We start from the raw sequence: 23,547 nt of genomic DNA, 5'->3' as shown, positions 1-23,547 counted from the left end.
AGGCCAAACTAAATTTAACCAAGAAAATCTGCACCTGTGTTACTAATAAGGCTATACCTTGGACTTGGAAAATCATGTCCTTAAACAAACAACAGCTTTTAATTCATGAGAAAACATCAACCTATCAGAGTAATATGTTCAAACTCATATTCTGAACGAAAATTATGTGGAATCACAAAAACTTTTTTAAAAATAATTACTATAACTTAATTTATATATGGACCTTTTTAAAACAAAGTTCACAAAGTGCCACAATATCACATGAAGCCATGTTTAAAAAAGTTTCAGAAGTGATTTGTAAGAAGTCAAATATTCTGGGAGCTTCATTTCCTCTGGTCATACCAAAGCCATGGAATTTGAGATAGCCGTGAGAGAAGCTTTATAACACAAAGAAGATTGATGGCAAAATCTGCCCAGAAAAGAAAAAAAAATCTGCTTCCTCCGTATTCACATATGTACAGCAAGTCATATGACCTCCCAAGGCTGAGCTTTATAAAGAGCAGCAAACCCAAACTTTCAGTTCAGAGTTTCGCTCTGTCAACAGGGGCAAGACATTTGGCTGCAGATTACCAACCAGCTTAAAGATCAGGTAAGAAGGAGCAAATACAATGCACATCATTGTTCTGTTATTATAGTATTTTTTATGCAAAGTACAAACAGCTCTCCGAACTCATGTTTCCATATTTAAAACTCAAATTACCAAAATTAGGCTGTATCAACAATGATCATAGAAGAGGAATAATACACAGAAATCAGTCCAGTTGGGGAATAACAGACCAGAAATGGGGGGAAAACATTCCTATGACACAAAACCATATATTAATACTAATATGCTATTATTAAACGGATAACCTGCTAGCAATAACATTGTACTGGCTGTGCATTAGAATTGATGTATATAATGACTTGTAGTAGTAACCTCCTGATAATAAGGTAATGTTGGTTGATACATTTCCATATTAGGAAACTATTACCATTGTAATGCTCATTTATCCTACTTTAGATCCCCAACATTCTTCACTCTAACACTCCAGGCTTACTTGTTGTTTCTAGAGTATTTACATGTAGAATGTGAGGCATTGCCTCCAGTTATCAGGCCTTTCTTCTTTGCAACCAGCTTCCAGTTTGGATTCAGGAGACAGACACTAGCTCTATTCTATCTCTATCTAAGATTAGGCTTCAAACTTTCCTTTTTGTGAAAGCATATAGTTAGGGCTGGCTCATTCCTCCCTCCGTTATGATGCAGTGGGTGTAGGCTGCTGGGGAATTCGGACGATGCACTGAGAGTTTGCTCTTTACTCACTATGTTTAATAAACCTGTCTGCACTGAATCATACTTGTTATTAATCTTATTAATCTCTGTCTCTCTTCCACAGTATGTCTTTTATCTTGTCTTCATTTTCTCACTTCAACCAGTCACAGTAGAGGGCCGCTCCTCCCTAAGCCTGGTTCTGCCAGAGGTTTCTTCCTGTTAAAAGGGAGCTTTTTTTCTTTCCACTGTTGCCAAAGTGCTTGCTCATAATGGGTTTTATTATTGTAGGGCCTTTACCTTACAATATAAAGCACCTTGAGGCAACTTTTGTGATTTAATGCTAGACACATTAAATTGAACAATAGTATGGCAATACTATTGCCATAAGGTCTAACTGAACAACCAGAGAATAAGAAAGAATATGCTGTTTGACTGTGCAACTCATCATTATGTTGCATTTGTTGATATCAGATTTTGGCTGGCAGCACGGTGGCACAGTGGTTAGCACTGTTGCTGCACAGCAAGAAGGTCCTGAATTCAATTCCACCATCAGGCCGGGGTCTTTCTGTGTGGAGTTTGCCTGTTCTCCCCATGTTTACGTGGGTTCTCTCCAGGTACTCTGGCTTCCTCCCACCGTCCAAAGACATGCAGCTTGTGGGGATAGGTTAATTCGATAATCCAAATATCCACTGTATGTGTGAATGTAAGACGTTTTTATATTGTTATCCGATATATATTGTTATATTGAACAGCCCTACCAGGGTGTACCCCGCCTCTCGCCCTATGACAGCTGAGATAGGCTCCAGCGACCCTGAAAAGAATAAGCGGAAGCGAATGGATGGATGGATTTTACGCCAGATAATCTTTTATTTTTATATTCTCACCAGTGACTGTTTTTTTTCCCCCCAGAGGGTCAATAGTAGCTTCCACTGCTGATACCAGGGCTGTACTTACTTTTCTACAGAAGAATTCTTCATCTGTTCATATTCGTGTTAAATAGACCACTGGGAAAATTTTATTTTAACATAAAATCCTGAAGCCTAACTGTCAAAGAATTGTTTCAGCAGGCAAAGAAAGACACAACTCAAACATGTATATACATGGGTGATCTCAGTGGAGACTCACACTGAGACATCAGTCCCCTCTGTATTTATACACTGCTCCTTCCTAAAATATGTCAGGTCGGCGCCCCTTGTGTGTAAAACAACTCCTTACAAGGTGATAAGCAGGAAACATATGTTCAAACTGTTAAAAATAGTAACCAGTCAAGCTTATCTCAGCAAACTCAGCAAAGGTGGAGGCACCTGTGGTATTTCCTCATGCAAGCTTTGTCATGAAACACAGTGAAATAGGAGTTTTAAATGAAGCTAAACAACTAGGGTTTTTTTAACTACAATAAAGCAGAATACATATAAAAATCCTTTAACATTCCCTCCTGTTTTAGCTCATTTAAACATGTTTCACACTTTGTTTCAGAACATGTTCTCTTGCATCTAGCATTTTCAAACATGTCATCTTGATGTGTTACTTATATTGCAATCTAGCTTTACAGGTCGTCTTTAAGATTTTCTTCTCGCACATAAACATCTTCGTCTTCAAAGTTATTCTTCACTGTTACTCAGATCATTTTTGTCATCCAGTGGTACAGTAACATAAGCTATCAATGATGTGGAAATCATTTTAGAAATCATCTTCCTGAGACAAGGGAGAATACATGTGGAGAATACACAGAATAATACAAGTAAGAGTCCTATGAATATTAGACCTTTATACAGCAAAACAGTCCATGGGCCACTTAGCAATCATTTCAACCAATCTGTACCCCCGTCTACATATTCCTCTGACTGCACATTCTGAAGCCGTTTTAGAACCTTTAATGCATCCGTCATGTTGCTAGAATGTATGTTGTCAGGTATGTAAGTGCAACAGGTGGTGTTAAAAAGCACACATAATCCTCCTTTTTCAGCCAGCACAATATCAAGCGCCACTTGATGTTGCATGACCATTATTCGCAGGGCATCTATCTCCTCGTTTTGCTGGTCGTTGATTTGACATGATGCGTTCAGGAACAGCCCAAACTGGTAGTTCAATGTCTCGATCCTCAGCGCATTTTTCCCCGTGCCTACCCACGGAAAGAGTGAGTGCAGCACTTTCTGTCCTGTAGTCCAAAGCTTGAATTCCTGTGGGACGTCAGAGCCCCATATTGGGTCATGTGGTTTCGGGTCTGGAGTGTCAACTGATCTTTTCCCTCTTTTGAGTGATGTATCGTCGGTAGTTATCTTAAACGTGTGATCAGATATGAAGATTGGAGCACACATACCCGTCCAGTTCTGGGGGAGAGTGAAATAGGCCCGCTGTCCACATAGCCAGGCCATTCCCTGCACCCAATAGGTGCCATTGGAAATGTCATTGTGTAGTGGTGTGAGTTATCATGCGTCCAAGCTTTCTTCTGGTGATGCTTTTGGTCCATATTGAATAGTAGGAAGCATCCTGCAGCCAGCACCGCTAGGGTTAGTGAGACCAGGAGCAGCTTCATGATGACCTGGCGCACCTGACCCCTCTGATAAGTAGACCAAAGGCAAGAAGCAAAGGGCGGGATATACCCGATCAGCCCTTCCTCCACCTTTCGGGTCACCAGAGGGCAGGGACGTCGGCGTCTAGTTAGTCTATGCTCTCACTCACTTTCTTACAGTGGCTTTGGTGGATCCAGGATGGTCTTTCAGAAATCTTGCATGCAGTAGGCGTGGTTAGGAGCACCTGGTATGGCCCTGCAAGATACTGGAGAAGAGTCACACGGCAATTTGTTGTTTAACACAATTTCTTTATTTTCTAGTAGCTTTGCCATCCACTCTGCTAGAGTGGTCCCTCTAACTGATTTGTTTACTGGTTCACTCAGTATTGGTAGGGGGAAAGGTCTTCCATGAATTATTTCAAACGACATCAAGTTTTGGGAACCTTGTGTTAATCTCATCCACATTTTCACTAGACCTATACATTCAGGCCATGGTCTCCCTGTTTCTTCCATGCACTTCCTTAATCTTTGTTTGATAGTGCCATTTGTTCTTTCCACTAGCCCTGCACTTTGTGGATGGTAGGCACAGTGATTTTTTATACTAAATCCCAATGCTTCGGAGATCTTGCTAATCACATCATTTACAAAATGTGTTCCATTGTCTGATCTTATCAGGGACGGTATGCCATATGTTGGGACAAAATGGTTGCATAGGCATTTTGCTACAGAGATTGCATCTGCCTTTTTTACAGGATAAATTTCTGGCCATTTTGAGAACACATCTATAATCACTAAGGCGTATTTTGAACCTTGGCTTTCATTTAGCTCAAAAAAAATCCATGTGAATAGTATGAAATGAGTGAGGTGGTGCAGGAAAATGACCTCTTTTTGGTCTTAGGTTACCTTGTGTATTATGCTTTTGACAAATCATGCATGTCCTTATAAATCCTTTTGCCAAAGTTTCGAAATTTAATGTATAGAAGTGTGTTTTTAACTAATTATACTCCCTCCTGTTGACACATGAGTAACTCTATGTGTCACAAGAGCTGCTGTTTTGTGTAAAGACTTTGGTAGTACTGGTTTCCCATCACATATCATCAGATCATCCTGTAGGATTGCTCCGCACCTCAACCATTTCTTTTGCTCTAATAATGACACCGATTTTTGTTCATTTCTCAAAACATCCAGTGGAATTGGTGTGGGGGTGTCAAGTGTCAGTGTGTCCACTTTTTGTTTTGCAGCTACTTTGTCTGCAAAGTTGTTAGTATAGGTTTGCTCTCCATCTCAACAAAGTCTCATCTAGGATGACAGGTTTACAAGCAGGTCAAGTGTCTCTATGCACTTGATTAGATTAGGTATGTTCCTTATTTTCTTCATCTCATATATCATTGTACTGAGTTTGAGCAAACCTTAAGCTTGATTCAGACTACTTTTAACAATTATCCACCTTACATCATAGCTAAATAAGATGCTTCTTCTCATTAATATAATGTCACTATTAATATTATTATTAATATTATTATCTCTTAATTATTTTCTCTTATTTCTATATAACATCAATAGTATATTACAATATGCTACTATACTACAAATATACAATAGTCTATTATACTATTTCATATATATTTTATTATGTATCCATCAAGGGCTGGGGGTGATCTGCAGTTTCACCCTTACCCAAGCTGGAGACACACTTTCCTTGGCTGAACAATGACACAGCCTTAATATACCTTATGCATCTCTCTTTTTATTTGATATACTTTCATGTGAATTATCTGGTTTCATTTACTCTATTCATTCTAGGCACGTTCGTCATGCCAACTATATTTCATTGTTAATGCCAGTTTACAGGTTGTTATCCTGCCTATTATTAGTTTGAATACATCAGATAAGCTCTGATTTAATTTAACCTTTTGTTTATTCCACTTCATTCCTCTTGTATTTATTTCTGTTTGGAGGGTTTCTTATAGTTGCGTTAGTGCGGAGGGACTACATTTGCCCTCCCACGTGGGACATTTAGTTTTCTTTGGATTCCTCCATCTACATGCACTAATTTGTCCGGCGCCTGGACATTTTTTCTCTAGCCACTGCTCATCAGCAGTGAGTTTTGTAGCTTTATTACCCATTACAACAAAACTGCAGAGCCGTCTCTGGTATTAGAGTCAGGAGTGGTAACTAACACGCCCTTCTACTCCTACGCTATTCGCGGAGCGGTGTAAGTTTTACGTGATGAACACAACCTTTCTCCTCTACTCGCCAGTACTTTGGCTACTGACAGGAAATAAAATGACAGAAACAAAAGAGTAATCCAGCAGCGTACTGTGCTGTTAAAAATGATTTACTCTTCACACACAGAAAACACAAATATATAATATACAGTCGCGCAGATCCTTTCAGCGGATCAGTCTACCAGCCCGTGCGGTGGGCAAGCCCTAAATTTCAAATCCTTTCGGCGGATTAGTCCTATTTTAGATCCGTGCAGTGGATCAGACTCTCCAACCCTTTTGGCGGGTGAAACCTATCTTCGTTTTACGCGAGTGTATATGTGTGGGTTTCTTTACCTTACTGAAACGTCGCTGCAGCCGGTTTCGTTAGATCGTTCCACTGAATCCCACCACCGTGGACCACTGATAAAAACACTGGCCAAGACCCGAATTTTTTACGCTCTTGGGCTTTCACCTCTACCTAGAGAGGGCTGTCGACAGACTTCAGTGCGGGCTCCCCACGGCGTCGGGAATCAGTGTAGATCTCTGCTTTGGAGTCACAACAAAACAGTTGTTATTTTCCCATCTGGCTCAGAAGGACCAAAAATTATGTCAAAGAATTGTTTCAGCAGGCAAAGAAAGACACAACTCAAACATGTATATACATGGGTGATCTCAGTGGAGACTCACACTGAGACATCAGTCCCCTCTGTATTTATACACTGCTCCTTCCTAAAATATGTCAGGTCGGCGCCCCTTGTGTGTAAAACAACTCCTTACAAGGTGATAAGCAGGAAACATATGTTCAAACTGTTAAAAATAGTAACCAGTCAAGCTTATCTCAGCAAACTCAGCAAAGGTGGAGGCACCTGTGGTATTTCCTCATGCAAGCTTTGTCATGAAACACAGTGAAATAGGAGTTTTAAATGAAGCTAAACAACTAGGGTTTTTTTAACTACAATAAAGCAGAATACATATAAAAATCCTTTAACACTAACAGTAGCAATTGTTAGTTTATTCTGTTTAATATGTCTTGTGAAATGAAAATGCGATATCTGGGTGTCTACCATTGCCACTCTTTTTGTGTTAAGATAATTATTTACCAGACACCGCAAAATCACATCTCACTGTCACTTTCAGAAAACTGTTTTACAAATGACACTGAAAAAAGTATTTAAAAGACAGCGGCCATGAGAAATACCTAATGGCTGCTGTAGGCAAGAGCTTTAAGAAATTCTTTCTAATAGCTGGAACAAGTGTAGCAAGAGCAATTACCGATCCTGGGATAGCAGAGGAAAACCTGGATTCCTTGACAGAAATCATTATTTACAATTAAGTTTATGAAATAGTTAGGAAATGAAAAAAATAAGAAATCCTTGGATTGTGCTGATATGGATATAAAAGTAGATAACATTGAGGCTAAAAACATAATTATTTCAAAGTGGATATTTTCCAAACAATACACTGTAAAATGTAATTCTAGATGTTTGTTATTTCAACATATTATCTTATATCAGTTTGACGATAGATGACTGAAGTTGTTGTTATAACATAGAATTATAAGTTAAAAACGTCCCAATTACACCAAAAAAAGCTAACTTGAAAACTCATGTCCAGCTAAATCAGCAACTTATGTGAAGTTGACAATGTGGGTAAGTTGAGCACAGCAGGATTCAAAACTGCCTCACGTGACTGCTACCGAGGTGCATCATGGGGAATTGGCGGTTAACGACATGCTCACTTTACTTGGACCTTTTCTAATCGTCTTCTTTGGAATATGCTTTCAAGGTGAGTAACATTGGTTATAACTATAAGGAAAGAGAGCTACAAAAGTTGGAACATGTTTTGAATTTATTGCATGATGTGTATTTTTCTCTTTTACCGAAATGTTTGCTTTAGCTAATGTAGCTTTAGCGGACAAGGTCCAGCTTGTGTGTCATGACCAAACTTGACCTAATAAACTGACACATGGCCTTTTTTATGGGTTTAATTTGGCACTGACCAAATCACAAGTATTGTGCCGCTAGCTTTAAGGTTGTGCACTCAACCACTGTTGCGATATTAGCAAGCTAACTCAGCTAATTAATAAAGCTTATTTCATATTGTCTCTGTACTTGTAAATTTCTTTCAAGTTCACAGACTGTTGTATTTTGGTGGAAGTTCATTTTGGCAATATTTCCAATAACTGGCTGGGTTCAAAAGAACTTTTGGCAGGACTCGATGCTTGTTGTCATCTGTTTACCCCTATGTAATCACTTAAGTTGTTATTAACTGCTGCATGCTAAGCTGCAAGAGTGCACTGAGGACTGAGACAAAATATGGTCTACAAACCAGCATTATATTAGTTTTTATCAGATAGTCCTCCAGTGTGTTTATTTTTTTGCTTTAATTCTATTGTGCAGTTATTTGTTACCCTGAAATGCTTTATGCTTAACAACAGCTCACTATTTTGACTTATTTTTGAACTCTTGTGATCAGTATGACCAGATTGTGTGAGTTTCCATACTAAAAGAGCTGTAGTGATAAAATAATTGGCATCAGAGACACTGATTTTTGGCATGGTATACTGCAGAAGTTTTTTTTTTTTTGCATAATTTACCTTTTAATTAAACTGCATTCTCTGTATTGTAACAAAACTAATATTGTTTATATGTCAGAAAATTAGCAATCATGAATAAATGGCAAAAACAATATAATTATAACATATATTTTTATTTTACTTATTTTAGGTCTGTGAAGCCAAACTTGATGCTGGGGATTTATTTTTGTCAGTGGAGTCAAATGGTAAGTTACAATTTGTGCATTTTGTCATACTGGAAACACCACAGATTATATTGTAACTTAATAGCTCTGTAGAACAAATGATATAAAGATTGTAGTGTCAGGGTACTTCTTAAGAAGTAATATGGCACTATTGATGATCACATGCAGGTGGCATAAACTAAATATTCAGACGTGTTGCCAACAAATGATTCATTAACAAAAGCAATGGAGCAGACTGTTTAGGTTCTTGTGGTTGTAATAACATCCATAACTGCAAGTTTGTCATTAATTTATTTTCACAGGTCTAGATGATCACATCTGTCTTTGTCATTTAAATGCGGTGGACTTGCAAACTTTATGCTCTTTTGGGTAAATTGCTGTCCACTACATATACACAGAATGTGCACAGTATTTCAGATCTAAAAGGGAGTATGTAATGGACTTGCTGGCTTTAATGTAAAAAGCCTGTTGTGTAACTTTAATGAGGCAGTTGGACTAAAACAGTATTGCTCATCAAGGTAAACATCTGAGGAATAAGGAAACTGTTACTTGTCCTTTTACTCAGTGTTCTTTTAATCGCACGTTTACTAAAGTTTTATATCACATAAGTCATTTTCACAATCATTCTACTTTAAAAGATTTCAAGACAGAGCTTAATGTTCTCTGAACTTCCTTGTTTGCTGAACAGCAGGTAAAGTGCATCTTTTTGTTTGTTTGCTTTTGTGTGTTTGTGTTTTCTCTAATGGGCCTCAGATGACCGTTTGCTTAAATTTGGGTCTCAAAGAATCTTTTTTTTATTCTGCCTGTACTCTCCACCCCTCTTCTTCTATTGCTCAGGTTGAAGCAGAATTTGCCCGTCTTACATCTGTTGACCTGAAAGGGTTCCTTTTTGCTGTGCTTGACCATTATGGAGAGGTTCGTGGAGCTGTACAAAATCAAGAGCGGCATAGGAGGGCTAACTAGGCTCATAAAATGCTTCAATGATGATGTAAGTGTTCAACTGCGAAATGTTCTCCTTTGTTTAAGTTTTAGGTTATCCAGTTCAACTGATGAACTCATTGAAAGAAAGCTGATAAGTAAAGTCAGTCATCATATTTCACAACTGGACATTTAGTGTGGTAACTTTTACAGAATCTATGTATATTGGTGGTAGGTTGGTTATCATATTCTACTTGAATATCCTGATAAGCCTGATTCAAAATCTCCAATGATAATCATATATTGATGGAATTATGTATCAAAAAGCTGTGAATTTGGAGCTGTCTACATGCTTCATAAACACTGTTTAAAGAGTGTTTTTGTTTTCTTTTTGACTTCTTTGACCAGAGCCCTACACAAAGGAAGAGGACAGAGGACCTCATTTTCTAAAGGAAGAGCCCTCACACACTTTCAAGACTGTGAAGGTTAGCATTGTTTCTTTTAGTAAATTTAATAATGACAGCACCACAGTGGATTTTAAATGAAACATATGGCATCTATAAAACAATAGATGCCACATGATAACATGTGTACTTTTTCCTCACCAAATGTATTATTACAAGATCTTTGACACTGGATTTGGTCTGGGTTTCAGAGAAACTAACTGGCAAGCTAGCATTGATATTATTAGTGTCTTGTGTTTATTCATGTCTTCACCAGGGTCTTTGACATTTCGCTGCTGTACTGTTCACTTCAGCTTTACGTTTGATTTCTCACATTGTATTTTGTAATGGCAGAGATATTAGGATATTTAAGGGGCTGCAGTGGCTGCTACAGCTGTGGGGGCAATACTTTGGTGAAATGTCCTGGACCCTGGAAAAGAGACTGTGTAGACTGGGTAAGCAATTAAAGGTTACTGGCCGAGAGTCATTGGGCAGCTGGGTAAAGGTGGATGTTGATATTCAGTGCCAATTATGCAACCTGTTCAGCCATGTCTATATGCTCTTTTTCATGCTGTTAATATAGGGGAAAATAAACTTTAATCAATAAACTGATTAAAGAAGCATTGTCTATGGAGCCATAATCTGATCCTGTAGTGTAGCTGCAGTTTGCACATTTCATGTATTCTCAGCCAGATTTGGTTTAGAGCACAGCCAATATTTAGCATAAGTAGATTTAAATTCACACACTGGTGATGGCAAGCTACATTGCAGCCACAGCCGCCCTGGGGGGCACTGACAGAGGCGAGGCTGCCGGACACTGGCACCACCGGGCCCACTGACCACCACCAGTAGGCAACAGGTGAAGTGTCTTGCCCAAGGACACAACGACTGAAACTGTCGGAGCCGGGCTCGAACCGCAACCTTCCGATTATAAGACGAACTGTCAACTCTTGAGTTTCAGTCATCCACCCATGTGTGTGAACGACTGAATGTGCAAAGCGCTTTGGAGTCCTTAGGGGACTAGTAAAGCGCTATACAAATACAGGCCATTTACCATTTAAATTGAAAATTTTGTTTGAATTCTGCAATTGAAGACATGCTCAGTTATTTATGAACGTGGTCTTTGTTTAAAGCAAGAAATGGATTTGTAACATGGGGGTGCATATCTCATTCTGAAAAAACTTTAACAACTAATAAGTGTTACCCAAAGCCAATCACCATCATCCAAAGCATCAGTATGGCTCTTCTTTGGAAAGACATGATTTCTTAAGCACAAGGGATATTGTGTAATTGTAATTGTGTAATTTTATTATTTTTTTTTGTCTTTTATAGCCGACAGGTATTGAAGACACGTTTTCTAAGAGGATGAAAGTTGGCATTGCGATGGTGAAAGAAGAAGACATCATCGATGTGTTGGTTGTCCTTGAGGCGGCAGTAATCCTGTCTAATCTGAGGGATGTCTCAAGTGCCATTTCCATGCTGATGGGCCTTCTTTTTGCCCTCAACATAGACTATCCAAAGGAACTTAAGGACATCTTTGAAGTCATTCAGAACATCCTAATGAACATTGGTGGAAGGCAGTGCATCTCACTAGTGCATGGTCTAAGAAACAGACTCTTGCAGAAAGCCATGCAGAACTGTAATTGTATGTTCACAGCATACAGTTGCCTCAGTGTTAAGGACAGTTTTATTTTACTGTTTGTTTTTTTTTCTTGCAAGTTCTCATTCTCACTTTTGTATGTCACTAAATGACTGCACTTTACATTCCAGATTAGACAATTACTCATTTGTTCATGGTTTAAGAAACTTATGTGAACAACAATATAATGGTGGACTCTGCAGATGCTTATCTCATGCAAGTCAGTAGTTTTTCCTTTGTTTTGCAATTGAGCAGAATCAAACTTATGTATCTGAAATATCCATATTATCAAATGTTTCAGAAGCATGCACTCATTTTCAGAGATATTGGTTCTGTGGAATTTGTTGCAATTGTAAACGAAGACAAATACAAGAGTTTGATGTCTTAGTTATTATAAACTGATCTTTACTGTCACTTATCAAAGGTTTTGTACTATTTTAATATTTCAAGTTTTATGCTAACAGGTGTGACTGAGCACAATGAAGTTTAAAAATTTTGCAAATGTAAAGAATAACTTTTCTAAAATAGCAAGTGTCCCGTTGATACATTACATTAATGCAGACTTTATGTTGTTACTTCACAAGAATCACTACTGCTCCTAGAGTATTGGTCAGAATTTAATCTTCACCCAAACTGGGCTCAAGACCAAGTTCAAATTTATTGTTTCACAGGGAGCAGCCTTTGAGTTTTGATGGATTGTGAGCCTGATGAGCTACGCCACTGATTTTTCTGTTTCTCAGATGACTAAGATGGCACAATAAATGGTGAATGTTGGGTGCTCATGAGTAATTGTCTTGTCATGTTCTTAAAACAAACTTTCTGTATGAAATGATCAGATACACTTTAATGGAATCTGTTGGGTTTTTATTTTTTTTTCTGTAAACAACAGAAAATTAATTTAAAGGAATGTCGATATTTAAACCTGAGATCTAAGATAAACCTAACAGGTAGTTTTGCTGAAATGGATGTTAGAAAGCTAAAAAAACAAAACAAAACTTAAGATGTTTAATACACATTTTTCTTTACATCCAGTCAATCAACTCTGATAATTAAAATGAAACTGATTTACAAGTTCACTCAGCTACCTTAAGGAGCTCAGTTAATTAATAAACTTAAATCAACTTAGCTAACAGATTATGTTAGTTAAGCTAAAATAGATTCCTAAGTTAAAAGAACTACTAAAGTATTTGAATTAACTAAAAAACCCAAGTCAACTGAACTAGGACAAGAGTTTAAACAATAGATTATTTTAATTTAGCTGAAAAGGTTTTCCCAAGTAAAGATGACAATTAAAGGAGTTGAACTGACTAACAAATCTCAGTCAACTAAACTAAGACAAAAGTTTAGACAACATGTGATTTTTCATTAAGATAACAATTGGTTGTGTTATAAGAACAAACTCTATTTCTTGACTTAACTTAAAATTTTAAGGCAGCCCTGTACCTGATATTTTTAAGTTGAAACAACAAGTTAGATTTTACAGTGTACAAAAATAGCAAAAATATACCTCTATACAAATCTGGTAACAAACACCATTTCACAAACTACAGGCCAGTTTCTTTACTATGTCAAAAGAGGCCACAAAATAGAGGCACAATATATGGTTGGGTTATTCATATACTTGAGAAGGACAGTTGACACTAGATCATGATACTAATCAGAAAATTCGAACGTTATGGGGTCAGAGGGGTAGTTTTAAATTTAAATTTAAATTTAAATTTAAATTGAGTCATGCGAAGTTTTGTGAAATAAATTGGTTGATTCTCCTTGTATGTATGGACATCACTTTTAGAGTTCTCCAGGGCTCAGTTTTAGGCCCATGTCCATAGTATTAAAATTCTTTTCTGACGATGCAAACATTTTCTACTCTGGTGCAGCATTAATTGGATGACATGATGAATGAAATAATTAAAGTGAAGCTTTGGCTTGATAAAAACAAATTATCATTAAATTAAAATGATCATAAATTAATTAAATTAAAATGATGTCATTTGGAAATAGCAGATTAACTACAAACGATAAATAAACTGTGATGATAATTAAAGAGTCCGTGATTTCTTGGTGTAATAAAAGATTAGGGACTTAATTGGAGAGCTCAAATAAGATCCAATCATTTCAGCTGGGAACAGGTGAGGGCCAGACTGCATCCCTGAAACCGTCCCTCCACGAATGATACTAGCTCACAAATGACCCACAGTGGCCAGGCTCCAGGACAGGAAGTACGCTCAAAGGACTTCCTCTGACTCTCACTGTTTTCTTCTCCTCTGCACAGGTTCATCATGAGTCTTACTCACCGTGAGTGTACCATCGTGATCACGAACAAAACCGAGAAGTTCACCCTGTGCAACCCACTGTGAGTCCTTCAGCTCCATGTGTACAGAACCAAATCTTCATTTTCCCAGAGAGGGCATAAAATCATGAACCACAACACCCCGTGTCAGCTTCATGAATGTTATTGCAAAATATCTTTGATGTTTGTGTGATGTTAAATCAAGAGGAAGCTTTTAATGTTAAAATATAATTATCATGGTTTTCAATCATGAATTTTTAAAAAAGGTTCTGTAGTTATCCAGGTAAAAATCTTATTGAGATTAAAAATCTCTTTTCCAAGAGAAACCTGGCATCATGGCAGCAAAAGCCATGGGGCTCCTGGGTTTGGGAGTGTCAGAGCAAAGTCGAACATAACGTGACATGAGTCATATCAAAGCTAAATATAATTTTTTCCTGCAATTTAAATTAGTATGTAATGTATGTGAGGCAGAGAGACAGTTTGCTGGTAAACAGTGAGCTAATATATTTCATGAGAGCAATGACTACCAAACTTTGGTTATATAATATGTCCAACATTATATCCGTTGTATTAATAAATTATTAATAAATTAAATGCATGGATCACAGCAGTGAAATTTAACTCAGTTTTAAATACTGAGCTTTAGCAAACAATTGTACAATTAGTGGCCACTAATTGTACAATTACTATTTACAGCAACAATCGAGTTGCCACTATTTGTATTTAACTTTATATCTTCTACACTGTATATAAGGATACATTATCTTTGAAAGAAGAATACTGTTCTTTTCATATACTGGCACAACTATATTTGATTTGAAGCTTACTTTATGGGTCTTGTATCATTATCTGTGGTACTAAAAAAGATGAGCGCAACATTTAACCACAACATGGTTAAGTTGCTACACTGCCCAAATGTCTGGCTCCTGTGAATAAACTACCATTCTTTTAACGTAACAAGTGAACTGCTCGTTTCTCCTTAAAACAAATGTCAGTTTGATTAGACACCACCAATCCATCCTGATGTTTGATTGTAAAAGTCACACACAGTGGCATGGTCCTTCTGTCCTCCATGGCTGTCTGCCGAGGTTTAGACATGTAACCTGTCTACATATTTCAGCTGGTTCTGTTTATGGATATATTACTACCATTAATTATCCATAAAATCATAATCCAATTCAATTTTTCTTCTCTGTTCATTCTCATTCTTTTCAGTCTTTTCTTTGCGCTTAACTCCCAGCATGGCAAATATGAACTCAGAGAGTCCTGCCCAGTGCTTTCACACGGTCTTGTCACTGATCAAAGCGCATGTTCCCATGCACAATGGTATTCATACATGCTGCTGGACCATTCAGTGTTTTAGGTCAGTTGCACTGTCTCTTGCCTGCTGTTAATTCTTAAGTGCACGGTGTTGCTCTGTCTTCTGTCTTCATCAGAGATTGACTGTCCTTTAAGCTTCTTCTCAGGATAAGGACAGGATGAGAGGTCAAGCTGTGAAATTTTAAGCCAAAACCTGGCCTGTTTTCGTCCCAATTATGTTAATCTATCATTTTGCCACTTTATTCTACCAGGAGGTTGAGCAAGTCCATGGGTATTTGTATTAACACACTAAGACATTTATTTAATATCATTTTCATTACTATTTCCTAACACTTTCATTTTCTAATTCCTCTGTTTTCATTTTGAAACGTGTCTATTTCAGCTGGCAAACAGGCTGCGTCCAGACTGGTTCACTTCCTGCCAGACACACACACCCACACACACACGGCGGTTTTCACACACACGCTTCTCTCCACTGGATTTTCATCAGTTTCTACAACCTAACGGAGCTCTTATTTTATGTTCACACTCTATATACCCTCTGTAACTCTACTACTTTTAATTTAAAAAGAATACCCCCTCAGCACATGCCCACACACACAAATATATACTAAACTCTTTGCATTTGCAAGCATTCACATCAAAATCCTCAGCGTGGTTATCAGAACTCTTTTGGCACAAATCTTCAGCACAATTAACAGTTTTTCCACACACATCACCATTCTTTTAGCTCAGCTCTCTAGCACAATTCACACAGTACTTTCATTAGCATTTTTGCACACTTCCCTCAACTTCCTTAAAAAAAAATCTACACACACACACACACACACACACACCCTTTTCTCTCACACTTTCAAAACAATGTGCACTTTTGATCATTCATCCAAAGAACAGTTTTACACTTCATTTATACATTCACACATTTATAAAGACACCAAATGCCAAGATACATTATTTCCATTCCCATTACTCAGTATTCAACATTTCGTCTGTGAAGGTTCTCAGTCATTCAGGTCATCGTAGTCAAAGGAGTTTGCAAAGAAAAGCGTCTGGACTTCTTTAAGTTGCTTGAAGACGTTTCACCTCTCATCCGAGAAGCTTCTTCAGTTCTAAGGTCAAATGGCCGAGAGTCCTAGATTTACACCCAGTGGGAGTTTCCCCCCAAAGAGGGACAAAGGACCCCCTGATGATCCTCTAATCACATGAGCCAAGGTGTGAAAGCGGGTGTGGGACCTAATCAGCCAGGGTTTCGGGTGAGCTCATTGTGAAACCTGGCCCCACCTTGTCATGCGAATTCCTGAGGTCAGATGGCCCAGGATGTGAGTGGGCGTTAAGGCGTCTGGGGAGGGAACTCAAAACTGGATTATAGATGGCAGACAGTTGGTGTCGTAAACCACCGCCTCTGTTCAAAGATGGTCGCTCACAGTGGACATAAATGGCCTCTTTCACTCCTCTTTCAAACCATCTGTCCTCTCTGTCCAAAATGTGAACATTGGCATCCTCGAAAGAGTGACCTTTATCCTTAAGATGCAGATGAACTGCTGAGTCTTGTCCCGTGGAGGTGGCTCTTCTATGTTGTGCCATGCGCTTGTGAAGTGGCTGTTTGGTCTCTCCGATGTAGAGGTCTGGGCATTCCTCGCTGCACTGTACAGCATACACCACGTTGTTAAGTTTGTGTTTAGGAGTTTTGTCTTTCGGGTGAACCAGTTTGTGTCTGAGTGTGTTGCTGGGTCTGAAGTACACTGGGATGTCGTGCTTGGAGAAAACTCTCCTGAGTTTCTCTGTTAAACATGCTACATAGGGCATGACAGTATTGCTTCATTTGTATAATAATTTGTAATAATAATAATAATACATTTTATTTATAGGCGCCTTTCAGACCCTCAAGGTCACCTTACAGTAACACTGTAACAGTTGCTGTTGTAATGCAGTGTATCACCACATGGCGGCGCCTTCTGTCTCATGACTGGTGTGTCACCCCCTTTTTGTTCTTCTTCGTACTCTCCCTGTAATGGATGCTCCCGTGTGTACGCGGACTAGTGTGCTCGTTAGTAATGTGTGGTAGAGGTGACACTTTTATTTTTGATACTGTAAATAAATGAGTACTTTTGGAAAGTCAGAAGCTGTTGCTCATTCGCTATCCACCTGCACACCTCCGCAGCTGGCTTCATCTCCACCGCATGTTACAACACGTAAACAATACCATAAAAAAAATCATAAGAAAAATGTATATATAGCAAACATAGTAGATAAAATTTAAACATAAACAGTCATAAAAGTATAAAAGCAAATAAAAAAAACTGAGCAAGGTAAAAATGGCCTAAAACAGATCAGGTGTATGCAATTCTAAATAGATGAGTTCTGAGACGTGATTAAAAAGCGGTGAGACAGTGTGTGGTTCGTAGAGCAAGTGGAAGTGCATCCAAAGTCTCGGGGCAGAACAACTAAAGGCTCTGAGTCCCATGGTAGTCAGGCGAGCAGGTGGAACTGACAGAAGGGAAGCTGAAGAAGAGCGGACTGTATCAAGGGGTGAGTATGTATGGAGAAGATCGGATAGATATGGAGGAGCGAGGTTATGAAGTGCTTTGAAAGTGAGAAGCAGGATCTTGAAATTGACACAGAGGTGAATTGGGAGCCAACGGAGCTGTTTAAGAACAGGTGTTATATGTTCAGTGAATCTAGTTTTGGAAATAATACGAGCAGCTGCATTTTGAACTAATTGCAATTTATGGAGGGATTTATGAGGTAGACCATAGAGAAGAGAATTACAGTAATCCAGACGAGATGTGACAAGAGCATTGACAAGTATGGCGGTACTGTGTGGTGTGAATGAGGGATGAAGACGGTTAATATTACGGAGATGAAAGTAGGAAGACCGAGTGATATTATTTATATGTGCTGTGAAGGACAGAGTGCTATCGAGAATGACACCAAGACTCCAAACCTGAGGGGAGTGTTTGACAACAGAGTTATCAATGGATAACGAAAGACTGGTTGGAACTGAAGTCAGTTTTGATCTGGTGCCTATTGAAATGAATTCTGTTTTATTGCCATTAAGTTTAAGAAAGTTGTGAGTAAACCAGACCTTGATTTCACTTAAACAGTCAGAAATGGATGTAGGTGGGAGAGTAGCTGTGGGTTTGGAGGATAGGAAGAGCTGGAATAAATCTGCATAGCAGTGAAACTGGATGTTATGCTTCCTAAAAATATTACCTAGGGGTAGAAGATAGATGATAAAAAGTGAAGGACCCAGGACAGAGCCTTGGGGTACACCGGAATTAACTGGAGTAGATACTGATCTGTGAGGGAGTAATTGAACAAACTGTGAGCGGCCAGAGAGATAAGAAGTAAACGAGGCGAGTACTGTACCATTGATGCCAATAGATGCTAATCTGTGAAGGAGGATGCGGTGGGAGATAGTATCGAAAGCTGCTGTAAGGTCAAGGAGAATGAGGATGGATATAAGTCCAGAATCAGCTGCAAGCAGAAGATCATTGGTGATTTTTACTCGGGCTGTTTCTGTACTGTGACATGAACGGAAGCCAGACTGAAAGTGTTCGTACAAGTTATTTCCAACGAGATAATGATGAACCTGTGCAGCCACTATCTTTTCAAGAATTTTTTGCTAGGAAAAGGAGATTTGAAATTGGCCTGAAATTATTTAGATTGGAGGGATGTGAACCATTCTTTTTCAGTATTGAGGTTATTATTGCAGTTTTAAAAGAAGAAGGAACAGAACCAGATATAAGAGAGGAGTGTACGATATTAGCAATCAGTGGGGCAAGAGACAGGAATGAGAGTTTAACAAGATTTGTCGGCAGTGGATCAAGTTTACACCATGATGATGATTTTAAGTTAGTAATTATGGAAGATAGCTGAGTTATTGTGGGAAGTTCAAAATTGGATAGAGAGGATGACAGCTGAGAAGGACAAAAAATGCAGATAGAACAATTGACCATTTCGCAGGACGAGGGCAATTGTTGATGAAGATTCTCAATCTTGGTGTAAAAAAAAAGTCCATAAATTTGGTGCAAACTGCGGCAGAGTGTGTATGTATGGCAAAGGTATCTGGGGGTTTAACAATATTATGTAATGTAGAAAACCAAGTGCGAGGTTTTCCTTTAGCGGATTCAATAACAGAGATGTAGTAAGCAGATCTAGCATGATGAATAGCTTCTTGATAGTGTTGTATATGACTGAGATACATGTCCTTATGAATAGTAAGTCCTGTTTTCCTGTAGACATTCCAGGCCGCGTCCAGTAGCTTTAAGTTGGCGAAGTTCAGATGAATTCAGAGTATTCTTCCCAAAAAACTATCATTAGCATCAGATTGGTCCAAAATTATTCTGAAGCATGAAAATAAAACCAAACAGAAAGACATAGTCAATGTGGCAATTTCTGTTAGTGTTCTGTTAGTGTACTTTTATTACTCATGAAATAAATCTGTTTATTCAGTCACTTTGCCTGTCCTGTAGGTACGTAATTATTAGAAGTCTGTATAAATGTGCAGCACATCAGATATTATGGCCAGACCACCTTTGATGCAGTACTGTCTGTCTTCAAATTTTAATCATAACCCACGTTCTTGCAAAACCTGTAGGTCATAAATTAATGGTTCTGAAATGTTCTCAAATCCATATGTTTTCACCAATCTATGTTTGACAAGTATCAACACATGAATATGTCTTAAAACAGATCTGTTTTTCGGTGGAATATTTCCCAAAGTTAAATAAAATACAGACACTTTATGTAAACGTTTCTTTGATCCTAATGGATTAGCAACTTCAAATTCATCTCTGTACAACTGAATTCTCAAATGTGGGTTGTCTGTGTTAAAAAATTTACTTTCTTTGTAAATTTTCCCATTACTAAAATCTGTTAAGGTTTCAGGAGCATGGGGATCTGGCCTAAAATTTTGTCTTAAAATGTTAGTACATATTAATTCTAAGACTTTTAGAAGTGGAATATACTGAAAAGTGTCCTGTTTCCCAGTAAAAGGATCTATCCCCAGGATGCATTCAACAGGTTCAATCCGGTTTAATTTCTCAACACAGTATCTGTCTAGTTGATGTGTGTTGCTGACTGGAATGAAGCAATGTTCTAAAAAACTATTGGCATAATGAATGAAAACTTGATATATCAAAATTAAGAGTCTGCAAACATTTAGAAAATATCTCCCTATAGTTTTGAATAAAATACTTGAAAAGTGACTCTACTTCACTAAGAAGAAATGTTTGAACTTTTCTATTTACAATACTTTTCTCTTGAAGATTCAAGGAAAACAATGCCAGTTGTTTTCTCACAGTCTCTGTAAAGTTCTCTATAAGTTCTCTATAAGAGCTCGTTCAAATTACTGGGGAGATTCAGCAGTTTCCTGGATGACAAGGTCACAGTCTGGGGCAGACTCTAATCCTTATTTCTGATATTTATGAGTTTTTCATATGTTGGTTTTCTTGTGGAGCACTGTGGACACTGATATGGCACATCCATAGAAATGCTCACCTACAAAGACCTGTTGATAATCTGCCAATTCATTTTCCCCAAGCCAAAGAGATACTTCTCCAACAGTCCACTGCTGAGCCATGATCTGTTAAAACAAAACAAAATGCACATTACATTGTTTTATTCTGTGACATCAAAAATGTTTTTTTTTTGTTCATTCATTTTCAAAGCTGCTGTACCATAATAAAGGTCGCAGGGGTGCTGGAACCTATCCCAGCTGTTTTTTTAGGCGGGGTAGATCCTGGACAGGTTGCCAGTCCATGGCAGGACTGTCATTCAGATATGCATGTCTTTGGAAACCCACACAGAAACAAGGAGAACATGCAAACTCCACACAGAAAGGGACCCGGTTGACCCTGCGAATTGAACCGAGTCTTTCTGGCTGTGAAGCAACAGTGCTAACCACTATACCACCGTTTATTCTAACTGTTAAGCCTTCTTCAGATAAATGTTGGATAAATGAAATGTACAAAAAAATTTAACTATATTAAAAAAAGGACATCTATCTTGGTAACATCAAATGCCCGGATCATAATTTGTCAACTACTCTGAAAATAAGTTATACAGTAACAGTCAAAGACAACTTCTCATGTGTCACATTTCTATTTATTCCAAACACTTATGCATTGCTGTATTTTATACAGCTACTCCACAATTCAAAGTACAGGCTACTGAATTTCAGAGTTTCTAGAGCAGACACAGAGCTCACACAACAGGCTTCAGGCGCCATTTTGGTGACTTTAACAATATTACTAATTTTAATATCGGTCTAGCTGACATTCGTTTATGTACGCAGCACGCAATAGAGCCACATATTTTAGAGGCCAAATTAGTTGGGAGCACCTTCACTTAATTGTAACAGTGGTTTTGTTAGGAAAAAAATTCTGTATGCCAAATACTAAACTGCGTTAACGTCAAGGGCTAACGTATCTAACATAACTAACCATTACTGTTAACACAACATTAACAGCAAGCTACAATGGCGAGTAACAAAAACAAAACTATAAAAGTTTTACCTTTTCCAACAATCCAGGAATCCAGAATCCTTCAAAGACCAGCAGGTACTGAAGACTGTTATCCGCTGCCACCGTCCGAGAGAAAGATTTTTTTTCCCTTAGAAAGTTCAAGGCTCGTGTGATCTGGTTGCTATAGTACAACGTGTTCTAACTTCTCTCTCCCTCCCTCCCTGTCATTTATTTGGCTCGACACAAATAATAATAAATTGCCTAGTGATAAACAAGTACTCAGATCACATGTGCAATTGTTACTTACTTATGGTATTTTATAATTTGACTTTACATACTGCTTGTGGTTTGTAAAGTTCACAGTAACTAGTATTATCATTATGCTATATTTTCTAATATATATATATATAATATTCTCAAAAGTAATGCCTTGAAGCAGAAAATAGTAATACTTTATTAAAATTTAAAGCTAAAGTACAGTATCTGAATCTGTCTAATATCCCCTGAATGGATTGTTAATTTATTAATTCACCATATTCATAAACGTCTTAATAATAAATTCTATATTCTGTTACCACATTATTTGTGATCAGTGAGTTTGCAGGGTGGGTGGTTGTGGTCTTTAGGCTTTGGCCCCCACCCCTGCCACCAGTATATTTTTAGGCAAGTGTTTCTAACTTTGAATATTCAGTATCCTACCATCTGCTCTTAAAGGGTAATCGCCAGGTGTCTTTCTGTTTCTCCAGCACACACATTGAGAAAGGCTCCTGCAAAAATCCCCTGCCTCCCATGCTTCAACCCCATGAGGAAGGCAAAGCTCTCTTCATCAAGACACGTGACACAGCGTGTGGCTCCGTGGCCGTATTTACCTACGACCTCAAGGACGGGTCCACCCAGAGGGGTAGAGTCGCGGTGATGTTCTCTGTGCCATACAACTTTGGCTGGTACAAGAACTTGTACGCAGTGGGAATCTTCGATGTGGGCAAAGCCTGTGACAAGTACCTGTACAAGACCATGTATTATGAAGAGGGCCATATGTTCAAACGGGGCCCAGCCAAGGGAAACAGTCTGACCCAAGAAGGGCAGTACGTTACCATCACTGCGTCCATGTCTGACGCCTACCAGCCTATCCTCAAGGTTGACATCTGCGAAAAATGAGGCCCACAGCATTTCCTGCAGTTTGCACCATTAATCCCAGTAACACCGGGTTCAGACTGTAGGAGAACTGGAGCTAAACAATCAATCATTTTCTTTAATTCTCTGCTTATTTTATGTCCACTTTGTGCAAATGTAAAAACAATCAAAGCTGAACAAAGATCAAATCTGAAAATCTCAACATTTATTTGAAATTTCTTCCCCTGTCCCTCCTTCCTTATGACATCACAAAGATGGTGAGCTGTCATTAGTAAAATTCTGTGTCTGTCATGTAGTCTGAACCTGATGTTAAACTGTTATTTTCCTTCTTTTAAAGTTCGACACAAACTTGATTCTTACTTTCGATGATGTTCCTCAGAAATCATCATGGTGACTGTTTTCCTGTGGTGCAATGATATGAAATCACAGAGCTGTGCAGCTGTGAACATGTGGATGAGATAATAAATGCTGAGTGAACACTAAATATCTGAGCTGTTTTCTTATGATAACCTATCACAGAACATCCTAACTCCAACCATCAAACATGTTGTACTGCTTTAAGCCAATCAGTAGCAACCAGCAGGAGAAGAAAGGATTAACCTCAA

At 38.3% G+C, this 23,547-nt stretch overlaps 1 protein-coding gene across 1 annotated transcript; it reads left to right on the top strand.

Moving 5' to 3' along the window:
- Nucleotides 1-503: 503 nt before the first annotated feature.
- Nucleotides 504-23,368, top strand: LOC120438571 (DELTA-actitoxin-Aeq1c-like). Its single transcript, XM_039608973.1, has 3 exons — nt 504-589; nt 14,004-14,084; nt 22,555-23,368. The coding sequence occupies exons 2-3, from the start codon at nt 14,011-14,013 to the stop codon at nt 22,964-22,966; spliced, it is 486 nt and encodes a 161-aa protein (XP_039464907.1). The 5' UTR covers nt 504-589; nt 14,004-14,010; the 3' UTR covers nt 22,967-23,368.
- Nucleotides 23,369-23,547: the final 179 nt, after the last annotated feature.

Source organism: Oreochromis aureus, linkage group 3, assembly GCF_013358895.1.
Source record: "Oreochromis aureus strain Israel breed Guangdong linkage group 3, ZZ_aureus, whole genome shotgun sequence".
In the NCBI taxonomy this organism is placed as follows: Eukaryota; Metazoa; Chordata; class Actinopteri; order Cichliformes; family Cichlidae; genus Oreochromis; species Oreochromis aureus.
This window is presented reverse-complemented; position numbering and strand designations above follow the sequence as displayed.